This window comes from Aedes albopictus, chromosome 3, assembly GCF_035046485.1.
Source record: "Aedes albopictus strain Foshan chromosome 3, AalbF5, whole genome shotgun sequence".
Taxonomy (NCBI): Eukaryota; Metazoa; Arthropoda; class Insecta; order Diptera; family Culicidae; genus Aedes; species Aedes albopictus.
The window spans coordinates 57,872,150-57,898,640 of record NC_085138.1 but is presented as its reverse complement, the minus strand read 5'-3'; the positions used below and the strand labels follow the sequence as shown (position 1 = coordinate 57,898,640).

At 43.2% G+C, this 26,491-nt stretch overlaps 2 protein-coding genes across 2 annotated transcripts in view; one reads left to right on the top strand and one right to left on the bottom strand.

Moving 5' to 3' along the window:
* The window catches only part of LOC109426949 (zwei Ig domain protein zig-8), a 569,430-nt gene that overhangs the window by 192,745 nt on the left and 350,194 nt on the right, over positions 1–26,491 (bottom strand). The gene's annotated exons all lie outside the window — the stretch shown is intronic.
* LOC109426952 (cytochrome P450 4c21-like) lies at positions 17,784–19,726 on the top strand. The gene is made up of 4 exons (XM_029871242.2): positions 17,784–18,365; positions 18,422–18,680; positions 18,738–19,059; positions 19,118–19,726. The coding sequence occupies exons 1-4, from the start codon at positions 17,993–17,995 to the stop codon at positions 19,724–19,726; spliced, it is 1,563 nt and encodes a 520-aa protein (XP_029727102.2). The 5' UTR covers positions 17,784–17,992.

Here is a 26,491-nt window from a genome sequence, read left to right as displayed (position 1 = left end):
AACATTTGCGGAAAGCATAGCAAAACCAGCCGTTTCTCAATTCGGCCATAATCAAAACAACGCAGAGCGAAGAAAACGCGTGACAGTTCTGAAACCGCAGCCGCTCGCGCGCACAGCCTGCTACGATCTCCTGGGAATACATAAATAAAAACATGCATACAGTAGAAATGGCATAAAACGAGAGAATTTCGTGCATAAAGTCAGAGCTTTAATAATAAAACTTAGCTCGCGAGAACAGGTCTTGCTCGTTGGCATTTGAGATGGGGACAAGGAGCTTCCCAGGAAAATCCCAGAAGAGCCCAAAAAAGGGGTCCCTAGGGGCTTCAGGGGCATTTCAGGGGATTTCACAAGCCTTTTAACGGCGTTCCTTGGTGTCTATAGTAGAAAAAGATAATCGAAAAAAAATCTGTATCATCAAGGCACCCACCAAATGAAAACTACCCATCTCACAGTCACAAGCATGCATGCTGAATTGTTGCTTTACAATAGTAATGATAGCTGAACTAAAATTATGCTGTACACATTACTGTACAAATGCTTTTTCCATTGAAAAAGTAGTCAATGTTCAACCTTTTGTATCGGTATTAACGGTATTTGAAACGCTTTTCAAGAGTTTCATAGGATTTCTAATCGATTTACAGTAATTCCTTTACAAAATAGATAAACAAGATCTTTTTTCTGCTTCTCGTTAAGATAATGAACATATGTATCTGTATAATGTGTTTTTCACAAATCGAATAAGCGCTTTCGTTTCATTATAGTTCGACTCAGAGTACGGGATGAAAAACACGTGTTTTTCTCGCCAAATAATAGCTGAATTGATGTGTTGTTCAGTTTTTAACCATAATGTTCTGTGCTAATTCACCAGTATTAACTACAAGGTATTTGGAGTACATTGCTCAAAATTTCTAGAGCACCGTTTTTTTTAAGCCGTTGATTAAAATGCATGACAACCACTGAACAATTAGCGTGGTGCATTTTCATCCAAATCCGTTCAACGGTTCTTAAAAACGGTGCTCTAGAAATTTTGAGCTATGTACTCCAAATACCTTGTCCTTAAATGGCAAAAGGTTATTGCAACCTTAACAAATTGCAAATGCTCCATTGAATATCAAAAAGCGCTCAATAAAGAATGAACAAATGTTCCATGAAAATAATTGAAAACGTTCCATACTTTATAAAAATTTGCCGGTAAAACATAAAATTTTCTCATAGAAAGTGAAATTTTGCACCAATAAATAATACTAAAAGGCTCCATAATAAAATAGAAATGCTCCATAGAAAAATGCGAACGCTACATAAAAAATAAAACTGTACCCATAGTAAATTGTATATTGCTCCATAGAAAAATTAAATTGCGCCATAAAAAATGAAGTTGCACCATTGAAAATAGACAAATGCTCCATAAGTATTATCAAACTGCAGCATATAAAATACAATTTGCTCCATAACACATTGAAAATTCTCAATAACTTTAAACATTTGCACCACTAAAGCAGTGCAATGTAAAGCAATTCAGCCCTGTTGAATTAAATTATGAGAATATGCTATCTATGGAGGATTTTCATTTTTTCATGGAGCTATTCATATTTTATATGGTGCAATTTGATAATACTTATGGAGAATTCATGTGTTTTCTATGGTGCAATTTCAATTTTTCATGGAGCAAATTAATTTTTCTATAAACACTTAAATTAAATCGCCGACCTCGGCAAACGGATTGAATCTCGGTAAAAATTTTACCGAGATGTCGCTTAAACTTTGCCGAGATCTCGGTAATGGTTTACCGAAATCTCGGTAAAATTTTTACCGAGAATCAGTAAATATTTTACCGAAATATCAGCTGTTGGATTCTCGGTAAACCATTTACCGAGATCAATTTCTGAATTTATGTGTGTAGGTACAATTTTATTTTTTATGGAGCATTTCAGTATTATGTATTGCTGCAAAATTTCACATTTGATGTGAACATTTTATGTTTTATTATTTCATAATCATTTTATGTCGGTATTATTTCATAATAGTTGTTCATAGCATAAGTTCCAATCATAAACTCTCGCGGAAATTGAAGGAAAAATGCATTATGTTTATTTCAATCATTTTTATATCATTTATATTTGTAAATCACTTTTCATAACAAACATTTCTGTTGGTACACAACACTATGCTTTATAATTTCTTCAAATTTGTGTGAACAAAACTCGAACAAAGGTTGTACCTGAAAATTATTCAAGGGTCCATACAAATTTAAAAAAAAATGTATGGCCGAAAGTCTACGGTGGGGGAAGGGATGGGGGATTTGAGGTGACCAAAAACGAGTCTACGTAGTTTATAGACCGCGCCTAGTTGGTTATTTCCAAATTTTAAGCCCCGCTTCTTAGTCTATTTTGCACTAAATCGTATGACATCAAACTGCGGCGATTTTTGTAAACTTTAACATGGTTCAAGATGGCGGCTCCAAATTCAAGACGACGTCTGTTTAATTGAGTCTTAGGCCCTAAAATCATGCAATATGGGTATATTTGGTAAGGGGAAGAGTCCAAAAATGACGACCAGAATATCCCAGATGGCGGCTTCAAATGCAAGATGGCGTCTGTTTAATGATGTTTTAGGCTTTAAAACCATGCAATATGGGTATACATATTTGGTATGGGGAAGATGTACGGAGTACAAAAATGGCGACCAGAATATCCAAAATGGAGCTCTTAAATTCGAAATGGCTGCTTCAAAATCAAGATGGCAGCTTTTTCATGGAGTTGTAGGCTCTAAAACCATGCAATATGGGTATATTTGGTATGGGGAGAATATTCATGATGGCGGTCTAAAATCCAAAATGGTGGCTCAAAACTCAAGATGGCGGCTATTTCATGGAGTTTTAGACCCTCTCATCAGCCAAAATGGGCATATTTGGTATAGCGAGGATTCCCGGAGCCCAAAAATAGCAACCAGAATAACCAAGATGGCGCTCAAGTATCCAAAATGGTGGCTGTTCAATGGAGTTTTAGGCTCTAAAATTATTAAATATGGGTATATGTATCTGGAATGAGAAAGAAATCTGTAGTTGAAAAAAAAGCGACCAAAATTTCCTAAAGGCGGACTTAAATCCAAAATGACGGCTCGAAATTCAAGATTGCGGCTTATGGCCCGAACATCAAAAGCCATGTAACGATATGATTTCTGGTGCCATGAAAAGGATTTTTGTTAAACTTATGAAAGTGCGATATTCATCAACATTTCACTTGAGCTTGGTTGAAATGGGTTATCGAAAGCACGAGAAAGGCGCCATCACCACTGGGTGGATTATTTTTTTTTATAAATTTGATTTTGATTAAAGTAAGATGTAGCTTTGTATGTATAATTTTGATCCACGTATGTTTTTTAACAGACTGATAGAGTGCTAAACATATGCATTATGCAGTGTCTGCTTTAACATTAAAAGTAAAACGCATATCAACGACACCTCATTTTACGGTACATACCACATAAGCGAAACGATTGGAATGGAGCCACACAAGCGACTTTTAAAACAGAAATATAGCCCAAAATGAGACAAAGCACGTTGCAAACCGAAAATAAAGCAGTCAGTGCTCTGTTCCATTTAGTGGCAGCGTGCAAGACTATAACTGCGCGGCGGCGGTGCTGATGGGTGGCTTTTCCTTGGTTGCTCTGAAGCATGTTCTAGAGAAGCATGGGGGAGAAAACGTGATTCTTCCAAAAGATTAAGTTAATTTCCACGCGCGGAAAAGCATATTTTGTGTTGAAGCCCAGATTTAATGGTGGTGCGTGATGGGGAAAGTTTAAACGTGTGGGGCCAATTTGAAGGCGCGATTTACAACGTCGCCGGCGTCGTCGTCGTCGATGTTTTCGATGGCTGTGGTGTAGATTATTTGGAAAATGTCCCAAATTGAGCAATAATAATTATCATGCACATCGTAAATTTGCTGAGCGAATGTGTTTGTGTACTAAGTTTATGGAATAAAAAATCATGATTGAGTTGGAAAACATAACTTTGCAACAAATGAATAAAGTATTTCATGATACACTTTACTCTGCTTAATGCATTTGAGAATGCCGGAAAATGCTGGGTAAAGGAAAATTCATTTAATTCTTTTAGGGTCTCCAGTTAGCCTACTGGTGGCTTATGATTGAACCGTCAATTCAATTTGGTTTACTTCCAAATTCAAGCAATGACAGGCATAAAAATCTGTCAACTCAATTCAGAGAGCTCTAACTGAAGTCCTAGTTAAGAAACTCCAAGTAGTATTTATTTCAAACAAAACTGTCCTCAACTGATCAGAACTTTATGAATGCAATCTAGCAAAACAAAACTCAAAAACGATTATTAAAGTCTTCATTAAAGTCCGCAAAAAAAAAATAATTCGTCGAACTTTTTACTTGGAAATTAGCAAGAATTTTTTTCTCCTCCTCTCCTCTCCTCTTCTTGGCGTAACGTCCTCACTGGGACAAAGCCTGCTTCTCAGCTTAGTGTTCTATGAGCACTTCCACAGTTATTAACTGAGAGCTTCCTCTGCCAATGACCATTTTGCATGTGTATATCGTGTGGCAGGCACGAAGATACTCTATGCCCAAGGAAGTCAAGGAAATTTCCTTTACGAAAAGATCCTGGACCGACCGGGAATCGAACCCGTCACCCTCAGCATGGTCATGCTGAATACCCGTGCGTTTACCGCCTCGGCTATATGGGCCGAGATTTCTAGATATGATGAAATGTTGATTTCGATTTTCTTAACAAAACAATGATTTTTGTATGTGCCGTTCGTAATGTATTACATAGTTATTTATGCAACAAGTTGCAAAATGATGATTTTTCCAGCACGAGTCGTACGTTTATCCAACGAGGCTTGCCGAGTTGGATAAACACGATGAGTGCTGAAAAAATCGAGTTTTACAACGAGTTGCATACACATTTTTATCATTACGAAAAATGAGGTTTGAGTAGGATTTTTTATAGGTTACATACGAGGCACGACTAAGTATCATGGTCAATCAACCTCAGTTAACATACAGTTCATCCTACTATTGATTACACAATCAATTTGATTGTGTAATTGTTGATGTTGATTGTTTGATTCTGCTGCAGTCAACCGACAGCCAAAAACGGTGCAGTTCAAATAACACTAGTTTACTACATTTTTGAACTCGGTAAGCTTATGAATATTTTCAGTGTAGAATATTTTACCGAATTCGAAAACGAGAAGAAAACTTTTAGAACATATTGAAGCACGATTTTAAAAACAGCACATGATTGTTCATGGCGTCATTGGTGATAATTGTAGGAAAAACACTAATCTACAACTTTGCCGAACATCACATTTCAATATTAGGTTTTTGAACTGAGTTATGGACAAATGAGTCAAACGATTGCCAGGCGATCAAAAACATCCTTGAGCTCATGACCTTCATTTTATTTTGTTATCTAGTGTAATTCAACCCAGAAGCACATCCTTTGATTTGTTGTTTGTTGTCCGTAGTTCACTAAAACGAAACACTCACCAAACAATTCTTGAATGCCCCTTTGAAGACATCTTTCCTCGAATTCGCTGAAACTTCAATTACGCTCTAGTAGACCGTTCAAAGAGCGGAGTTCCATGAATAGAGCCTACGCGGAAAGGAATCTCCTGCGAAATTACGAACGGGAAACGGAAATTGAAACGATTTCCACCGGGTAAAGTTTCTCCAGTCCCCAATTGGAAGCTCTTAGCATCGTTCCTAAGCGCCCACGCAAAAGTGCACAGAGCACACACGTCTATCTGTCTACCTGTCCGCCCCAGCTGTCAGTCAGTCAATCAATGCCTACAATCTGCCGCACACCGTACGCACCTTTTCATCGCACTGTGCCATGCGGGAAAACTTTGGGAGGAAAATTGAGCGCGTTTCCTTCCTTCTTCAAGGTTTTTTCTCCTCTTCATCCTATAGTTACCGTACGCGGCGTCGAGGGAAAGTCGGCACGCGGGGTGGAAGGAGTGAGAGTAACGGTTTCGTTTTCCCTTTCCGAGCGGAGAAACGTGGTTTCTTAGCAGCATCCCGTTTCGTAACCAATGAGTTCAGTAGGTGAATCGTTTCGCGGAAAAAGCTGCTGGAGGATTGGTACACAGATAAAAATAATGAGATTTACACGTCATGTAAAATTCATTTAACTCATGTAAACTTAATGTTATGATGGTTTACATGATATATCATGTAAATTTGTGTTATATGTCATGTAAATTCTCAGAGTCATGCTGAATTACATGACATATAATGGAAGTTTACATGATATTTCATGAACTTTACATGATATGTCATGTAAACTTCTATGATATCCCACGCTCCAATTATGTGCATCATATGTCACAGAATTTTACACTCTTTTTTCGATCTGTGTAGGGTAGGTGTACCTGTGATGAACCTCGTGATCTGAATTAAACGGATAATAATGTAAAATCATGAAGGTTTTATGACGGGTTTAAAACTCCTCCTCAAAGTTAAAAATACAGCAGTCACATGATTGCTTTGGTCATTACGGAACAACAGTTAATTTATTTTTCGCCAACGTAGTACTGTAGTCGAGGAAAGAGTTTTAAACAGGGAAAACTAGGTTATGAATTGAACAATATTCAAAAATAACCAACAACACTTAATCAATCATAAAACTTACAAATGTTTCCCAGTGTGAAACTCCGACGTGTTCAGTCGGTATACCAGTAGTAACCCTACCTCCAGCCAGGCATGAAGATAAATGAATTGCTTTGACGTTCCGTTGTTGGTTGCCCCGAAACCAGCAACGCAACGACGGAATGGCGGATGCTGAAGTGGTGCGGATTTTTCTAGATTACCTGACAGGATTTGCGGAAGGAAGACAATTTGTTTGGTTTTCGTCTTACCGCTGCTGGCTGGCTGGCTCCTTTAGGTCACGTTGTCGATGGGTTGATGATTGCTACTAGCACCGCTATCATACAACTTAGATGGTTCCTACTTTAGTGGGAAATGATGTTATTTTGCTGGAAGTGGGTGCCTAACGGAAAACTGTTCATCTCTCGATTGATGCCATTCAGATGTGGGACAATTACCTGGAAGAGATAAGAGAACGTCAAGATATGTGGGTTAGTGTGCGATTGTATTAGAAGCCGTATGAATTATTCAGAGAGAAATAGAGTGACGCATTAGTGGTTTTACTAAAAATACTGTATGACTGTATGACCGATAGCGATACTTATCAATCAAGGAAAATCTGCGAAAGGACAATACATACACATAATAATATATATAACATACAATCAAATATTTTTAAAATTGTTCGATTTACGCGATCGCGTAACCATCCTTTTGCATTAGGGTCATTTATGATCCAAACTGTACGAAACGTCAACGAGTTGTACACTGTGCTCCGGTGGGAATCGAAACAACGACTCCCATTTAGCTAGACGGGCGCTTCTTTCCTCCAAGCTATGGATCCACTGGACCATCTCCGTCCCCTGTAAGCGTATCACTCTCAACACGCTTCCACTAACGCACATGGTTTGATTCTTTTCACAACCCAAGTAACCAAAAGTTCAGATACAAGGGTACTTTATAAGCTAAGCAGCTTGTTCGAGGTTGCTTATTAGCCTTCTAAGCAGATTCATTTTTAAGTAATTTTGGAACTTGAAAGTTCACATAAGCACGCTGGATAACCTTCTAAGCAGCTTCTGACAGAACTTTGACAAAATTCATGCATAAACAAAAATGTGTTTTTCATTGTGTTCTGGAAATTGCTTCTGTTTGCTTCTGATAATTATATTTTCACACATGTCGCTGCTATGTAGATTTGAACTGGATCCTTCTGCATGATAGCCTGCCGACTTACCGCTGCGCTGCTGAAGACACTAGACAAAGTCAAGCTAACTTCACTACTGTACAAATGTGCAAAACTAGCTACCGACAGAAAATCGATTCAAGTCAGACTTTACCTGCTGTTCACTCACTCTCAACTGTAGTACTGTGGTAGAGCATAGGGTTCTCACGCAGCGACTGTCAGTTCGAATCCAATGGGCGGCATTTTTTTTTTTTGCTCAAGCCTAGTATTCATTGATTTGATAAATTCGTATTTGTCTTTTATTCGTATCTGCTGAAACAGTTGTTTTCTGTAAAAGAAATAAATTTAATCTCCATTGAAACACAAAACTACTGAACCGAACTTCTATGAACTTGAAAGTTCCGACAAAGTTCCGAGTAGCATCTTAAGCAGCTTTAAAGTTCCGCGAAGTTCAGATAAAGTTCCGAATGAAACTTTCTGGCTGCTTAAGAGGCTAACAGTGAGCCTTGCCAGAAATTGTGACCGAAGTTCCAGCAAGGCTCATCGTTAGCATCTTAAGCAGCCAGAAAGTTCCATTTGGAACTTTATCTGAACTTCGCGGAACTTGAAAGTGCATTTTGTCATGGGAAGCGGAACTTTTGGTTACTTGGGAATCCAAATATCCTTTGCGGAATTCTGCCATTGCTCGGTGGATGTACCGTTCGCAGTCTTCTTCCAGCACGATTTTTATGGCGCAGACCGCTTCCGTTGGCATGATCCGGAATGCAATGGCTACTGGCCATCAGCCTGTATGTGCAATTCAACCACGACAGGTTCCTTTTTGATAGCTGTACCGCGTACCGAAGTACCGACGTCGACACGCTGGCAAGGAGTCTTGTCGCACCGCTACTGATCACCGATTTGTTACACATAATCCTGGTCAACGCTGTGATCGCTTTGGCTACCTTCTCGCATGGTTGCTGTAAAAAATAGGTTGTCTGAGTTGATCATTTTATATGCGTGGGTCGCGCGGGGGGAGGGTGGTAGGGGGTAGGTTGTTGCTGTTGTTTGATGTTATTGCTTGGTGTTGTTTGTTGTTGTTCGGTGTTGTTTGGTGTTGTTTGGTGTGGCAACACAACAACATCGCAACCCAGCAACGAGCAACGATGTGTTGCAACAACAACAAAATCCAAGATGGCAACTCGGCCAAATTGGCGATCTAGATAACCTAACTTCTTAAACTAACTTTGATCTTCTCGCAGGCGTAGTCGACATGACTGTTGAAGTTAATCCGGTCGTCGATGAATACCCCAACATGCTTCGCTTCTCATCTGGATTTAGTCTTGTGCATTATCACCACCATAACTCGAAATATCCGCAACATCTACATTGCTTTTCTTCCTGCATCAACGCTACAGCCGACCGTCTCTATGTTGCTAACGAACACATTCGAGACGAACGCATTGATACGGTGGCTGCCGCCGCAACGTTCTTTCTTTGCAAATCTCCTGAGCAGCCGAACGCTTGTTAACAGTCGTTCCGACGCAGAGCTATGTCACTCACTGCTGGGTGACTCTCATCTGAAAGGGTCAGGGTGGAGGTCAATTTGTTAAGTAGTACTGCATGGCGCAACAAACACAAACACAGCACGCCCTATGAATATGAATGCAAGGCGTAGAACAAAAACTCGTATTTAATGTTGTGGTTCGAAAACAAGAGACGATCGCTGCTATTGGATGTGGTTGATTCTGCATTAAACGAGGGCTGGCTTGAGTGGCTTTTGCATGAATCGATTATGTTTTGATGGACTGCGTTTGTCTATGAAGTTATGGTCAAAGCGAGTGTCGTTTGACATTAACCATCCTGAAACTGCAAAACCCTGTCCCGATTTAATTGTGAGCTCTCCGACTAAGACTTTTAACTTTTGTACTGCCTTCCGGCTGCTTATAATGGGCCAATGCCAGCTTCCTCTCGTACATCCAGTTTTCCGCCATTTCCACCGCCGCCATGGCCAGTACTTACACTTTATTTGGCGACTCTCCAATTACCATGAGCACAACGTTACCCGCGAACCCGATAATCTGCACTTCTTTTAGTAGACTCAACTACAGCAACTCGTCGTCTATCGTGTTTCACAGCGCCTAGGGTCTCCCACGCGTATTGTAGTTCAACGCGCGGTTCTGAAAATAGCTCCTCAGGATACTAAGTGTTGCTACTACTTTCAATCTAGTACTTCACTGATTGCGTCCTATTGTGTATTTGCTTTTTCGGAATCCGAACTGCATCCTCAACAGTCCGTTTTCGTCATTCAGGTAATTTGCGAATCTGTTGGGTTGGAGATTTCCTTCTCCTGTAGTTTTTAGTCATGTCCAGCAAACATATAGATCTATACGCCGATGGATACTCGGTTTTGGTAGTAGAATCAATTTCTACTGCTTTCATTGATCGGGCAAGTTTCACTTCTGCAATGGTGTTGTAAACATATCCGGGTTGTGCTGGTTCTATTCGGGTTTTGCCGTACCGAAGTCCTTAAGTTTCGGAGCATAAGAACGGCTACGTAGATCTTCAAGGTAGCATTCCTCGCTGATCTTCACCATAATCGCTTCAAACATCTTCTTGACGCTTCTCTCAATAGCTTTCGGTCTTGTGCTAGCTTTCGTCTGCTTCACCTTGCCCTTTCTTTGTTCAGTCTGTCACTGGGCCTCTCTGTTGCCAAAACCCCTCCCCTAGAGCGTTACGTAATTTGTGGACGGCGCCCTACACGTTGAAAAAATCTCGTTTTTTTGTACTCAGCATTAGCGTGGTGCTAACGGTGGCGAGCAACGAAAGGTTAACAGGCCCGAATTGTTACTTGTTCTGTGGCTTGGTTGGTTAAAGCACCGGTCCAGCAAACATGGAGTCGTTGGTTCGAATCCCACCAGAACGCAATTTTTTTTTTCACCAAGTTCATCTCTCAATTTGTTTATTAACAACAATCTTACTTACTGATCAGGCTAAGGCCGAGGAGGCCTCTGCTGTACATAGTAGCCGTCTCCATTCCACTCGGTCCATGGCTGCTTGTCTCCAGTTCCGCGATCTGCGGACCGTCTTCCACTTGGTCGACCCACCTAGCTCGCAGCGCCCCACGTCTTCTTCTACCGTTCGGATTTTAGTCGGGTTGCTATCCGACATCTCCTGATGACGTGACTCGTCCACCGTAGCCTCCCGATTTTCGCGGTGTGGACGATGGTTGATTCTTTTAGCAGCTGATGCATCTCGTGGTTGATTCGCCTTCTCCAAGTCCCGTCTTCCATCTGCACTCCGCCGTAGATGATACGCAACACCTTCCGTTCGAAAACTTGACCCGTTGGTTCTCTGCCCAGATGCTGGGTCATTAGGCCGAAGGTCATTAGGCCGAAGGCCATTAGGCCGAAGGTCATTAGGCCGAATGGTCATTAGGCCGAATGGTCATTAGGCCGAATGGTCATTAGGCCGAATGGTCATCAGGACGAATTGAAAGTTAGCCGTTGTTTCTACCTTTTCCAACAATTTTTGAGAAAAACTAGTTTAACAATGAAACTAGAAAGAATAGCCTATGTTTTAAAGAAGGAAAAATTAATGTATTGAATATCAGCAGTTTCAGCGCCAAAAACTATTTTAGCAATGATACTAGAGAGAACAGCCTATATTTAAAAGAAGGAAAAAATCATGGGTAAAATATCAGTAGATTCAGCATCAATAAAGTATCTTCGTGCCTGTCACACGATACACACATGCAAAATGGTCATTTGTGGAGCAGACCTGGTGTGATGGTTAGAACACTTGACTATCACGCCGAGGACCTGGGATCGAATCCCACTCCCGACAAACTCACAAAATGTGAGTTCTTCCTTCGGAAGGGAAGTAAAGCGTGGGTCCCGAGATGAACTAGCCTAGGGCTAAAAATCTCGTTAATACAGATAAAAAAAAAATGGTCATTTGCAGAGGAAGCTCTCAGTTAATAACTGTGGAAGTGTTCATAGAACACTAAGCTGAGAAGCAGGCTTTGTCTCAGTGGGGTCGTAACGGCAAGAACCATTCGGCCTGATGACCATTCGGCCTAATGACCATTCGGCCTAATGACCATTCGGCCTAATGACCATTCGGCCTAATGACCTTCGGCCGAATGGCCTTCGGCCTAATGACCTTCGGCCGAATGGCCTGACACCCTCTGCCCATAGGGTCCATGTTTCGTGCCCACAGAGGACAACCGGACTAATCAGCGTTTTGTATATAGTTAACAACAATCTGTGCCTTGTAATTAGAAGTCTATATATATAAAAATGAGATTGAAGTTCCTTTGAGGCAACAAAACTCATGAACGGCTGAACCGATCGGAATAACTCTTGCATGGTTCGATTCGTATTCATGCTGGCTGTGTTTATATGTAAAAAAAAGTTGAGAAGCTTGAGTAAAAAAGTGACAAAATTGATAAAGTACTGTTTTTTTAGGAGCTGGGATGAATACGATCGAAATAAAACCAATCTAGAGTGCGGTGTTATTTTGAGCTCAACAGTTGTCAAACCACCACAAGACGGCAAGACAAAGTTTGCCGGGACAGCTAGTTTTCCTATATTTTCTTCGTGACTTTGTCCCTGAAACTCCTCCGAGAAATTCTACAACAAAATATTCCAGATTTTTTTCCAAGAGCTCTTCCAAAAGATCCACCAAGAATTATTTTAGCAAATCTTCTAGGAATCATTTAAGAAGTATTTTGGGAACTCTTTCCGACATTCTCTTGGATATTCATGCCATGCCCGTGCACAGAAGTGGCGCCAAGGGAGGGTTTTTTTTCCAATTTCGGCAATAGGTGGAGGGGCGCCTAGTGTATGAAGCGTCGGTAATGGGGGGTTTAACACCCAACCCCCCAACACGGGCTTGATTCATGCAGAAGTTCTTCCGGGAGTTCTTCCAGAATTTCATCGGAAAATTCTTTTAGAAGTTCATTTAGTTTGGTTCCAAATGATCCTTCGAGAGTTCATTAAAAAGCTTCTTTGTAATTTTTTTTTAAAGTATTTAAAGTTTTTGACAATTGCTCTAATATGTCTTAAAAATTGATCTGGTTTTCATTCAGTAGTTTCTTTATCATTTTCCCCAGATGTTTTCTAGATATATTTTCCTTTAAATTTTTCTAAGTAATGTTTTAGTAATTTCTTAGGGAATTTTTCGTGAAAATAACACCTCCGAGAGTTCTCCTAGAAGTTGGTTTTAAAGTTTTTCCGGAAGTTTCTCCAGAAGTTCCTCGAGAGGTTTGTTCAAGAAGTAATTCTGGAAAGTTCTTCGGAATTTCTCAGGGAGTTCCATGGAAATTCCTCATGGGCTGGAGCTCCATGGGAAATCCCAGAGGAGTTCTTTAGGAATTCCTCCAGGAGTTGCTTGAGAATTCTTCCAAGAGTCCTCGGGAATTTCTCCAGGAGTTCACCGGAAATTTCATCAAATCTTAATGGGAAATTCATTGAGGACTTACCCGGAAGTTTTCCACTAAGTTCTCTAATAATTTCCCAGAAATTCTCTGGCAATTGCTCCAGGAGCTCTTCGGGAATTCTTTCAGGAGCTCCATGGAAATTATTCAATGTATTCTTCAGAATTTTTTCCAGGAGTTACTCGGGAATACCTCCAGAAGTCTTACATGAATATTTTCAGGAATCGTTAGGCTATTACTCCACAAGCTTCTCAAAAATTCCTCCAGGAGTTCGTTGGAATTCATCCTGGGGTTGCTCTGCAATTTCTCCGGGATTTTCTCGGGAATTCCCGTAGAAGTTTCACGGGAATACCTCAGGAACTTCTCGAGTCTGCATTTATTCGGGAATTCATCCAAGAGTTTCTTGATAATTTACCAGGAGTTTCTAGGAAAATTCGACAATGATTTTTCATAAGGGCCTAACTGACTTGACCAATTTATCTTCGTCGTCTCTCTCTCTTTCGCTAATAACATGATCAAAACAAACAAATTCATTGCTCTCTTCGTTTCTATAGCAACATGTAGTCGTCTTCTTCGCATATCAACCAAAAAATCTTTGGAAAACTCAATACACATTTTGCGATAACACAAAGAGAGGATCGGTGAAGAGAACTCAAAAATGTCAGGCCCAAATGAAAAATCAGTGTCGATTTATTAAGGAATTCGTTGGGAAATTGTGCAGTTGTTCCAGTGGAAATTTTTCAAGAAACTCAATAGGAGTGCCTCTCCAAGGCTTCCTTGGGGTCTCTCATAGATTTGGCCAACAATTTATCTGGACTTCACTAAAAAGCTCCTCGAGAAATTTTGGGGAAATTCCCAGATTTCTCGAGAAACTAATTAGGAAAACTGGAGAAATTTTTGAGAAACTCCAGCTGGAAAACTTACCGAGGAAGTCCTGGAGAAATTCCCCAGGAAAACATAGGGGACTTTCCGAAAAACTCCTGGAGAAATTCCCGAGGAACTCCTGGAGGAATTTCAAAAGAACTCTGAGAGGAATTCCAGAGGAACGCTTAGAGGAATTCCCGATTTACTCCTGAAGGAATTTCGAGGAACTCCTGGAGGAATTCCCGAGGAACTCCTGGAGGAATTCCCGAGGAACTCCTAGAGGAATTCCCGAGGAACTCCTAGAGGAATTCCCGAGGAACTCCTAGAGGAATTCCCGAGGAACTCCTGGAGGAATTCCCGAGGAACTCCTGGAGGAACTCCCGAGGAACTCCTGGAGGAACTCCCGAGGAACTCCTGGAGGAACTCCCAAAGAACTTCTGGAGGAATTCCCGAGGAACTTCTGGAGGAATTCCCGAGGAACTTCTGGAGGAATTCCCGAGGAACTTCTGGAGGAATTCCCGAGGAACTTCTGGAGGAATTCCCGAGGAAGTCCTGGAGGAATTCCCGAGGAACTCCTGGAGGAATTCCCGAGGAACTCCTGGAGGAATTCCCGAGGAACTCCTGGAGGAATTCCCGAGGAACTCCTGGAGGAATTCCCGAGGAACTCCTGGAGGAATTCCCGAGGAACTCCTGGAGGAATTCCCGAGGAACTCCTGGAGGAATTCCCGAGGAACTCCTGGAGGAATTCCCGAGGAACTCCTGGAGGAATTCCCGAGGAACTCCTGGAGGAATTCCCGAGGAACTCCTGGAGGAATTCCCGAGGAACTCCTGGAGGAATTCCCGAGGAACTCCTGGAGGAATTCCCGAGGAACTCCTGGAGGAATTGTCGAGGAACTCCTGGAGGAATTGCCGAGGAACTCCTGGAGGAATTCCCGAGGAACATCTGGAGGAATTCCAAAGGAACTCCTGGAGGAATTCCAAAGGAACTCCTGGAGGAATTCCCGAGGAACTCCTGGAGGAATTCCCGAGGAACTCCTGGAGGAATTCCCGAGGAACTCCTGGAGGAATTCCCGAGGAACTCCTGGAGGAATTCCCGAGGAACTCCTGGAGGAATTCCCGAGGAACTCCTGGAGGAATTCCCGAGGAACTCCTGGAGGAATTCCCGAGGAACTCCTGGAGGAATTCCCGAGGAACTCCTAGAGGAATTCCCGAGGAACTCTTGGAGGAATTCCCGAGGAACTCCTAGAGGAATTCCCGGAGAACTCCTGGAGGAATTCCCGAGGAACTCCTGGAGGAATTCCCGAGGAACTCCTGGAGGAATTCCCGAGGAACTCCTGGAGGAATTCCCGAGGAACTCCTGGAGGAATTCTCGAGGAACTCCTGGAGGAATTCTCGAGGAACTCCTGGAGGAATTTCCGAGGAACTCCTGGATGAATTCCCGAGGAACTCCTGGAGGAATTCCCGAGGAACTCCTGGAGGAATTCCCGAGGAACTCCTGGAGGAATTCCCGAGGAACTCCTGGAGGAATTCCCGAGGAACTCCTGGAGGAATTGTCGAGGAACTCCTGGAGGAATTGCCGAGGAACTCCTGGAGGAATTGCCGAGGAACTCCTGGAGGAATTCCCGAGGAACATCTGGAGGAATTCCAAAGGAACTCCTGGAGGAATTCCAAAGGAACTCCTGGAGGAATTCCCGAGGAACTCCTGGAGGAATTCCCGAGGAACTCCTGGAGGAATTCCCGAGGAACTCCTGGAGGAATTCCCGAGGAACTCCTGGAGGAATTCCCGAGGAACTCCTGGAGGAATTCCCGAGGAACTCCTGGAGGAATTCCCGAGGAACTCCTGGAGGAATTCCCGAGGAACTCCTGGAGGAATTCCCGAGGAACTCCTGGAGGAATTCCCGAGGAACTCCTAGAGGAATTCCCGAGGAACTCTTGGAGGAATTCCCGAGGAACTCCTAGAGGAATTCCCGGAGAACTCCTGGAGGAATTCCCGAGGAACTCCTGGAGGAATTCCCGAGGAACTCCTGGAGGAATTCCCGAGGAACTCCTGGAGGAATTCCCGAGGAACTCCTGGAGGAATTCCCGAGGAACTCCTGGAGGAATTCTCGAGGAACTCCTGGAGGAATTCTCGAGGAACTCCTGGAGGAATTTCCGAGGAACTCCTGGATGAATTCCCGAGGAACTCCTGGAGGAATTCCCGAGAAACTCCTGGAGGAATACCCGAGGAACTCCGGGAGGAATACCCGAGGAACTCCTGGAGGAATTCCCAAGGAACTCCTGGAGGTATTCCCGAGCAACTCCTGGAGGAATTCCAAAAGAACTCCTTCGGGATTTCCCGAGGAAATCCTGGAAGAATGCCCGAGGAACTCCTAGAGGAATTCTCGAGGAACTCCTGGAGGAATTCCCGAGGAACTCCTGGAGGAATTCCCGAGGAACTCCTGGAGGAATTCCCGAGGAACTCCTGGAGGAATTCCCGAGGAACTCCTGGAGGAATTCCCGAGGAACTCCTGGAGGAATTCCCGAGGAACACCTGGAGGAATTCCCAAATAACTTCTGGAGGTATTCTCGAGGAATTTCTGAAGAAATTCCCGAGGAAGTCGTATAAAAAATCTCGAGCAACTCCTGGAGGGATTCCCGAAGAACTCATGGAGAAATTCCAGCGGAACTCCTGGAGGAATTCCCAAGGAACTCCTGGAGGAATTCCGAGCAATTCATGGAGGAAATTCCAAGGATTTCCTGGAGGAATTCCCAAGGAACTCCTGGAGGTATTCCCGAGGAACTCCTGGAGGAATTCCAAAAGAACTTTTAAAGGAATTCCCGAGGAACTTCTAGAGGAACTCCTGGAGGAATTTCCAAGAATCTCCTGGAGGAATTCCCAAGGAACTCTTGCAGGATTTCCCATGGTCATCCTGCGGAATTTCCCGGAAAACTCCTGAAGGCTTTCCTGTGCAATTTTGGAGGTAGACCCGAAAATCTTCTGAAGATATTTCAGAGGAACTTGTTGAGGAATTTTCTTGGATCTCCTGTAGAAATTCCCGAAAATCTCCTGCAGAAACAATCAAGGAACTCCTGGAGATATTTGCCGAGTACGTATTGATGAATTTCTCAGGAACTTCTCCTATGGATATTCCTGCGGCACTCCTGGAAGAATTACCACGGAATTCCTGAAGGAAAGTTCAAGGAACTCCTCGATGAATTCTGGGGAACATATGGAACGACAGCAAAAGTGTAATTCTACTTGGAACGTGGGACAGCAGAAGTCGGATTGATTTTGACACTCTCTAAGTGGCGGAGGACTTCGTCGATCTCGGATCCTTATCAATGGCAGATAACAACCTTTAAATACAAGAGCGCATAATCAGTGGAAGTCGGAGAAATAGCGGTTGAAAAATTTTAACAAAAAAATTAAAACAAAAACACGTATTTCAAGCTGGAGCTCTGATTATCGAGAAATATAGTTGTATAAATCTTTGGCTTCAATGAATTGAGCACCTTGTACTCAAATTATAATTCAGTTATTTCTATAGTCAGGTGCGCACACCACGAAATCCAACCATAATATTCAATCAAAGCTAATTTCATAATTTTCAACACTTTGCTAAGGGAATTATATAGACATTTAATAATTGTAGCACATGCTATCGTTCAAAACTCTACGACAGCCAAACCATGCAAGCGGACGCATCCATTTTTTATGGCCAAAGTTTCACGCTTCCAAAAGTTTATCGGAGACAAAGTGCCCCAATAAAATACGAGCATCGCCCAATTGAAGGCTGGCGTGGTGTACGGAGTACCGAGAAAGTCCAGCTCGCCGGCCGCCCATCCATACGGACGACACTTAAGGGCAGGGGTTTAAATGTGCTCAGTTCGGTCCCAGCTGCATCGAAAGTCAAAAGTCAGTTCGAAGCCCCACCATGGAGAACTCAGCAGCGCCAACGGTGCTGACGTACGTGATTTTTCTGGTCATTTTTGCGTTCTGGTGGGTGGTGGTGCGATACTTGTGTTCGATCCGATATGCGTGGCAAATTCCTTCGTACCCGGTGAGGATTCCGGTGCTGGGTCACACCCTGATGTTTTCTGGGAAAAACACCGAGTGGGCTTTTCGGACAATGGTCAGAGTTTTTCGAACTGAGCAGCGGCTGACGAAACTTGTGCTGGGGCCGATTCCGGTGGTGCTGGTTCATCACCCGGATTTGCTGCAGAAGGTGCTTACTAGTGCTGACATGTACGATAAGCCGTTCGTGTACGATATGATGAAGCTGGGACGCGGACTCATTACGGAGCGAAGTGGGTCAGGTGAGATGTAGATGGAAATGAGAGTAATGAATGAACGCGTTTTGCAGATGGATGGATCTGGAAGCAGACTAGGAAAGCGGTGAATCCAGCTTTCAGTCAGAAAATTCTGAGTGGATTTGTACCGATCTTCGATTCTCGTGCAAAGAAGCTTGTTGAACGACTTCAACCATTGGCCGATGGAGTAACGGGTATCAATCTTCTGGAGTATGTTGCAACGAGTACCTTAGAAATGATATTTAGCACAACCATGGGCTGCAAACTGCATGAAAGACCTGGGGAAAAGGAGTACGTCTATCACTTGGAAAGGTAAGATTGTAACGTATAAACTAAATCAAGCGACTGGTGTCATTTCTGTTTTTACAGGATCCAGAATAGTCTGGGCGAAAGACTCCTGAACGTTGACAAGTATCTTGAACCACTGTACCGATTCTCATCCAGTTTCAAACGAGAAATGAAGTCTCGGGTGTTTTGTGATGCATTTGCCGACAAAATCATTCAAGAACGTCGTGCCAAGATCGAACGAGAAAATAACAACACTAATGAGGAAGCCGAGACAAACTACGACAGTTTGGAGGAGCATCTGAAGTCTAACATATTTCTGGATGAAATACTGAACTTCCGACTAGAAGGTACTCCTCTGACGGATTTGGAGGTGTCCGAACATCTTCGCACTATGATGGCTGCGGTAATCTTTTATCTGCTTAGATAACTTTGTAAATTCACCGTGAAATTCCTCTTTTTAGGGAAATGAAACATCAGCGCTAACCACCTGCTATGTTTGCCTATTCCTCGCGCAAAATCCAGAAATTCAGGAAAAAGTTCTTTCGGAGATGCAAGAAGTCTTCAACTCTCCGACCATCGAGCTCAACGCTGAATCTCTCAAGCAGCTCCAGTACACTGACATGGTTATAAAGGAAACGCTTCGCCTCATCCCCGTTGTACCGTTCATATCCCGCGAAACGGGCTGCGAAATCGAACTGGACGGCGTTCGGATACCTCCGGGTCAAATACTGGTCATGAACTTCTACGCCCTCCATCGACGGAAGGACTTCTGGGGAGACGAACCGGAGCGATTCGACCCGGAAAGGTTCCGTCCGGAAGCCATCCGGCAGAGGCATCCATATGCGTATGCTCCGTTCAGTGCCGGGTTTAGGAACTGCATTGGGAGTCGGTATGCCATGTACTCATTGAAGACCATGTTGACGAGGTTGCTGATGGCGTTCGAGGTGCGAACAACTATACGACAGGAGGACATGAAGTTCAAGTTCGAGATTACCATGAAGCTAGTTGGACCACACACGGTACAGCTTGTGAGAAGGAATCAAATAGGTAATCAAACTCCCAATGATTAGAATAGACGATGAGAAGATGATCTAAAATATTACAGAGTTTTTCTTTCTTGTTAGTGATCCATCAGGTGATTATGTCTAATGTAGACTATTAAGATGTTCTCAAAGACTGTAGAGCACTTTGTCTTCGAATGCTAGTCCTTATGATTAAACATTCTTGGACACACGAGCCCCGCCAATAACTCTCAAAATCCCGCTCTCTTCACATAAATAATAACATACAAATGTGAATTCATCGCAAAAACTTGTACACCAATTTCGTCGCCACAAAAGCACGCGACACACCCATCTGGTAGCTAGCAATTCGACCCGTCAACATCCAGCTTTAGCGCTCATAAAATGATCGCAAAAATGAACATTGAATTATTTTTATTCTACATTTTTACCACTATACAGCTTCCTTTCTTCTCCTAAGCCTCGAACTCAACATCCCTACACCAATTCCGCTCATGCAAAACAACCAAAGTGCATATTATACGCCGAGGTTCGAGTGACATGCCCAACCAAAATTTTGCGATAAAAACCAGCATCGGATGTGTTCTATTGTGGTGTGCGGGCTGTTTGGTGCCTAGCCAAAACAAGTTTAGGGGGATTTTTTTTTCTTCTTCCTCCACTACTGGAATCCAATTGGGATCGGGATTGGGACGAGCAACGGACGAGCGGACGGTCGGACGAAGCAATTTGGACAATGTTTGTCCAAACCACGCATCGTTGAGCGGGCACGAAAAAAAATGCATGAATGTGTCATAAAAAATGTTACAAGCGCCGTGACCAGCGGGCTGGCTGGTTGTCGCTGTTTAGAGAAATGAGAAACGGTTTCCATCTCTAGTCGGTTTGTTATAGCAATTCGAAACGTGAACCAAATACAAGACTGGGGCGTGTGCAGGAATATGCGATTTTTAGGGTTGATATTCGTGATACTCACTACCTACAACATTTTTTCTATCTGTATTAACGAGATTTTTAGCCCTAGGCTAGTCCATCTTGGGACCCACGCTTTACTTTCCTTCCGAAGGAAGAACTCTCATTGTGTGATTTTTGTCGGGAGTGGGATTCGATCCCAAGTCCTCGGCGTGATAGCCACGTGCTTTAACCATTACAATAAGTCTGCTCGCGCTCCATATACCTAAAACATTGGCTATAATGCAGCAGTCGAGCGGTTCAACAATAAGATCAGGCTGCTTATTAGATACCTGAGAGAAAGCTCAGGTGGTGGGCAACTGGGACCTCTTCCGACGTCAACGAAGGAGAAGGGATTACCCCCGACCGATCTTTCGGGACCACCAGAAGTTATTGTAGCGGATTGGGGTTAGGCTCAGTGTACCAGTTATGGCTATAGTACCTCAAATTCGCCATAGTTGATTTTCAACCTTTCACGATGCGAATCATCAAGAAAAAATATGTGAACAATAGATCACGTTCATAAACGATTATTGTACCCATTCAAATTTCACATTTTGCTCAAATTATGATAGAAATAAATAATTTTCCTTAAAATTTCGGCTTCCTTGCACCCTATTTCGCCATAGTGTACCAGTTATGGCAAATCCCATAAGGAATGCATGTAAATAGTGCGAAGTGGAACCGAAATTAAAAAGTATGTCCATAACTGGTACAGGGTTCCTATCATTGGCACACGCCGTAATAAATAGTAAAAGTGGGTTTAGCTCAGATTTTATATTTTTCCTGTAAAGTATGAAAACAAATCTATCATTTGACATATCGACGACATTCGTCGGTCTTCTTCTTATTTTTGTAGAAGTAGTTTTTCTTAGGTAGTGCGATAACTGGTACAGGCACCCTAATGCAGTATGTTCCCTCGAGCTTAGCTTAGCTACAGACTTTATGACTCGCTCTTTTAAGAAGACATGAAGGTGTGATGTTGGTGTATTGCCAGCTTCCTAAGTATCGTAACAGCTGACTATGTCTTCGGAAGACGGAGCCACATCACGCCTGATCCCCACTGCACAATAAATTTCGGAACTAATAACACGTGCACCCCGATTCGACCTTCCTTAGGTATGGCCGTTACAACACAGAAGAGCTAACTTCGTGGTCACCAAGGCTAGTTTCACCATCACCCAAGAATTCTCGCCACAGCTGTCAGGAAAAGATTTCGGCAATGCCACTGAGCATTACATGTTATCTAGTATCGTTCTTCGTTCAAACAGCGAATAGCTCACTGCACAGTGGTCCACGAACCAGATTTACGAGGTAAGACAAACTTGTCCCTAATAATAAGGCCCTCTTTCCAGTGTGCATGAAAATTAGGGTGGTCCATGTTTTCTAAGAAATTGGTAACCAAACTTTTTTATTTGCAAGAATAACTGTATACATTCAACAAAAAAGAGGGGTGTTATTTTTGTAACTCAAGTGAAAATACTTGAAAAGTGCCTATTTTTTCTAGAAAATCATCAATATCTTTTTAACGGAATGACGTAGCAACATTCTCAGTGCACGAAAATGCGCGTTTTTGGAAGCTCTAAAAGTGGTTCTTAGGCGACTTTGACGAAAAATTTGAAACAAAAAAGATAAAGCAATAAAACGATTTGTTCTAGCGTCACCCTATGAAAACTATGGGAAAATGCTCCCAATTTGGTCAAAACAGTTCAAACGCTTTATCTTTTTTGTTTCAAATTTCTCATCAAAGTTGTCTGAAAACCATTTTAGAGCTTTAAAAAACGCACATTTTCATGCGTTGAGAATGTTGCTACGTCATTCCGTTCAAAAGATATTGATTTTTTTCTAGGATAAATAGGCAATATTCAAGTATTTTTCACTTGAGTTACAAAAGTAACACCCCTCTAATTTTTTGATATGTTTTATAACAACATTTCTTCTTTCGAATGCGGGCAAAAGATATTTTTTATGTTTGCCCCAACTCGTCATAACATCTTTTTAAAAAAAAACTATGATTTTTAAAGAAAAACGCCTGTAACTTTTGAACCAAAAGAGATAACGACCATTTCAGCGCGTCTTCAAATGCTTCACAAGTGTTTCTTGGGCGACTTTGATGAAAAATCGAAACTGAAAGGTTAACGCCAGAAAACCGGTGTTTCTTGAACCACCCTAAGCTTATTTAGAAAAATACCTCTAGATCGGTTAATTTTAAAGCTACATAAAAAGTGTCTTCAGCAAACTTGCTCCAAATTGATAGATCTACAACCCTTACGAAGAATGCATACAGTTATTCTTGCAAATAAAAAAGCTTGGTTACCAATTTCTTTGAAAACATGGACTACCCTAATTTTCATGCATACTGGAAAGAGGGCCTTATTATTAGGAACAACTTTGTAGAAGACCATATTTGCCTAAAAAATCATTTGAAGGCGCTGAATGCATCTTTCCTCGTAAATCTGTTTCGTGGACCATTGTGCACTTGAAGCATTATACGTGCCCGTGTTTTCAAGGACTTGCCGACATGGGGACTCCGTCTGCCCCGAACCTTTCCAAGGACTCCTTTCCCTGCCGTGGGCTCAGAATCAACCAAGATAGCTGACATCACAACAGTGGTGGCATACCAGGTAGCCAGGGCCGTAGTGTTCGAAAATAAGGTAAAACATTTTTGGTCATCTTTCTGAGGGGCCTCCACATCCGTTCGGGCCCCGGGCCCCACAATCCTTAATCCGGGCCCCCACAATCCTTAATCCGGGCCTGCAGGTAGCCTTCCCCGCTTCCAGCTGTTTTATAGAATGATCGAGTCCGATTGCAGGGCCTTGGTATGATCTGCGTAGTCGACTATGAGCCATGAGGCCACCTTCTGGTTGTGACTTGAACTCGGGCCATGACGCGGGACGAGCCTCTCGGTGATCCTCTCTACCCAAGTAACACACTTGTTATTTGTTGCGCATTAGTCATTGTGACTTACTTCTAGCTGGTATGGTAAGTATTTATTTGTTAGAAGTGAGTCACAGTAACTTCTGCGCAAAAAACCGGCGCTTCCGTAACTCTTCTATGGCAAGTGTGTTACTTGGGTAGTATTCCTGGAGACTGCTCAGCGGGAACCATTACATCTCGTGTCTTAGCCATTGCAACCCTGTAGGCGTCAACCGGATTTGTACTGGCAGTCTGAAACACGTCCCCTTGTCGTTTTTGGCGGGTCCGATGTGCCCCATTCACTAACTGGCTATCACAGCAGTTGCCGGGCTGAGTCACAGTGGTGGTTCTAATTCAGTTGCCTTACCTGCATTGTGATTTCCCAGCTGACCTTCAAGGGCTTTGCATCATCCCTTCGGGTGTTAGATGTTCTCGGATTTACAGGGACAGATCACGAACTTGGGAGGTTAAGTAAGGCTTGTGCCTTATTACCTTCGCCTCTGTATTACCAGTTCAGCTCTTGTCTAGGCCGTTGAGGTCCCAAGACTTGTGTCCCGATTCGTAACACCTGAAGAAACCCTCCAGTAGCTCAATGTTAAATGCTCAACGACACACCGACTAACCCTCTTTTGAGCTTGCTTTATTTTAGCGGATGCATTCATATCCACCACGGGTAGCCCTACAAAATCGTTCTGTACCAGAATGGCAGTGGTGACCTCCTGCATCTCGAACTCTTGCCGCAGTACCATGACGAGCTCCTCTGCATCCAAGATCTCATTCAGGTTTTACACTGGAGAGTCGCTTCACCAGTTTGAACTTTCACTTTTGCTTCTTCGTCATGACATTTTTATGCCAAATATTTGTAGACAGAGCTTTGCACGTGGTGTCCTTTCTAAATTCTGGGACTATTTCACCGGTACTCCCCACTGCCTTCAAGGCCTTCTTCAAGTGCTTCGAATCATCCCTTTTTGCTGACGAGAGCGTTGGCCTTGCCCTTTCTTATGCGGCAACTGCTCTATCTGAACTCTTTTTTTTTTCTTCCACCGATCCACTAGGGTCCAAAACGGCGTCCTTTCCATGACCAGTGCTATAGGGCTCCATTCTTTAGCCTGAAGTTGCAGAATATCCAGACCCACCCTTCCAGGAGGCCCGACTCCCAGAATTGGTTGTTCTTTTGTTTCGGAGACAGAACTTTCCTGGTGCCACCGGTTAGCTTATCCACCGATAGTTGCCTCGCGTGATTCTGCGAATATGTTGATTGTGCAGTTGCATCTTGCGTCTGTATTGGGTCACCCTTGAATGTGAAGGCCTTAGCCTGGCTTGACTTTGATACAATCAGCTCCACGGGCTCTGCAGCTGTCACTGTTGCTGTGATCTTATTTTGCCACTTACTTCGCTTTCCGGAAATTCAGTAAGCTCTGTTTGAGGTCCTTCCTAATGTTGCTCTTCCATTTTTTTTCTAATTTCTTTTTATTCGTGAATTTTAACCTAGGCTAATTCTTCACACTTTGCTCTTCCAGCTTCGACGATGACCACGGGAAAAAAGGTTGATCGTGCCAGACCCGACCACGTGCCGGAGCATTAACGTGGCTAGTGACAAATTACTGTAAGGGTTGCCCAGGCGCCTCAGAGTCTCCGTTAACGATCAAGCATGTTTATAACCTCCTCGACCATAAAACCTCGACTCGGGCCACCTAACACGACACCTTGAGTAAGGGTTTCCTACTTTCGAAACAGGTTGTCCGTAGTGCTATTTTTAACCGACCACTACAAGGCGAAGGTTCTGCGTAGCTTCATACGTAATCAACCTAGCAATCAACTCTTAGGTGGACCGATTCTATGAGGAAGTACACATATAAAAATAATGAGATTTACACGACATTCATTAATTTATTTAGTATTACATCAAATAAGATAAAACTGAATTCAACAATATTTCTCTATAATACACGGTTCGTGGCTGCCGCTCTCCATCCTCGGTCGCGCCCGATGCTCGCCAAGTCACACTCCACCTGGTCCGCCCATCGTGCTCTCTGCGCTCCACGCCTTCTTGTGCCAACCGGATCAGTTGCAAACACCAGCTTTGCAGGGTTGTTGTCCGGCATTCTTGCAACTTGCCCTGCCCACCGTATCCTTCCGGCTTTGGCCACCTTCTGGATGCTGGGTTTGCCGTAAAGTGCAGCGAGCTCGTGGTTCATTCTTCTCCGCCATACACCGTTCTTCTGCACACCGCCGAAGATCGTCCTTAGCACGCGTCGCTCGAAAACTCCGAGTGCATGCAGGTCCTCCTCGAGCATGGTCCATGTCTCGTGAAGGATTACCGGTCTTATTAGCGTTTTGTGCATGGTGCATTTGGTGCGTGGGTGAATCTTTTTCGACCGCAGTTTCTTCTGGAGCCCGTAGTAGGCCCGACTTCCGCTGATGATGCGCCTCCGAATTTCACGGCTCACGTTGTTATCAGCCGTCAGTAAGAATCCGAGGTAGACGAATTCCTCCACCACCTCGAAAGTATCCCCGTCTATCGTAACATTACTACCCAGACGGATCCGGTCGTGTTCGGTTCCGCCTACCAGCATGCACTTTGTTTTTGAGGCATTCATCACCAGTCCGACCTTTGCTGCTTCGCGTTTCAGGCGGGTGTACAGCTCTGCCACCGTTCCAAATGTTCTGGCAATAATGTCCATGTCGTCCGCAAAGCACACAAATTGTCCGGATTTTGTGAAAATCGTTCCCCGGCTGTTGAACCCGGCTCGTCGTATCACACCTTCCAGAGCGACGTTGAAGAGTAGGCATGAGAGTCCATCACCTTGTCACAGTCACCGGCGTGATTCGAATGAACTGGATAGTTCACCCGAAACCCTTACGCAGTTTTGCACACCGTCCATCGTTGCTTTGATCAGTCTAGTCAGCTTCCCAGGAAAGCCGTTTTCGTCCATAATTCTCCATAGCTCT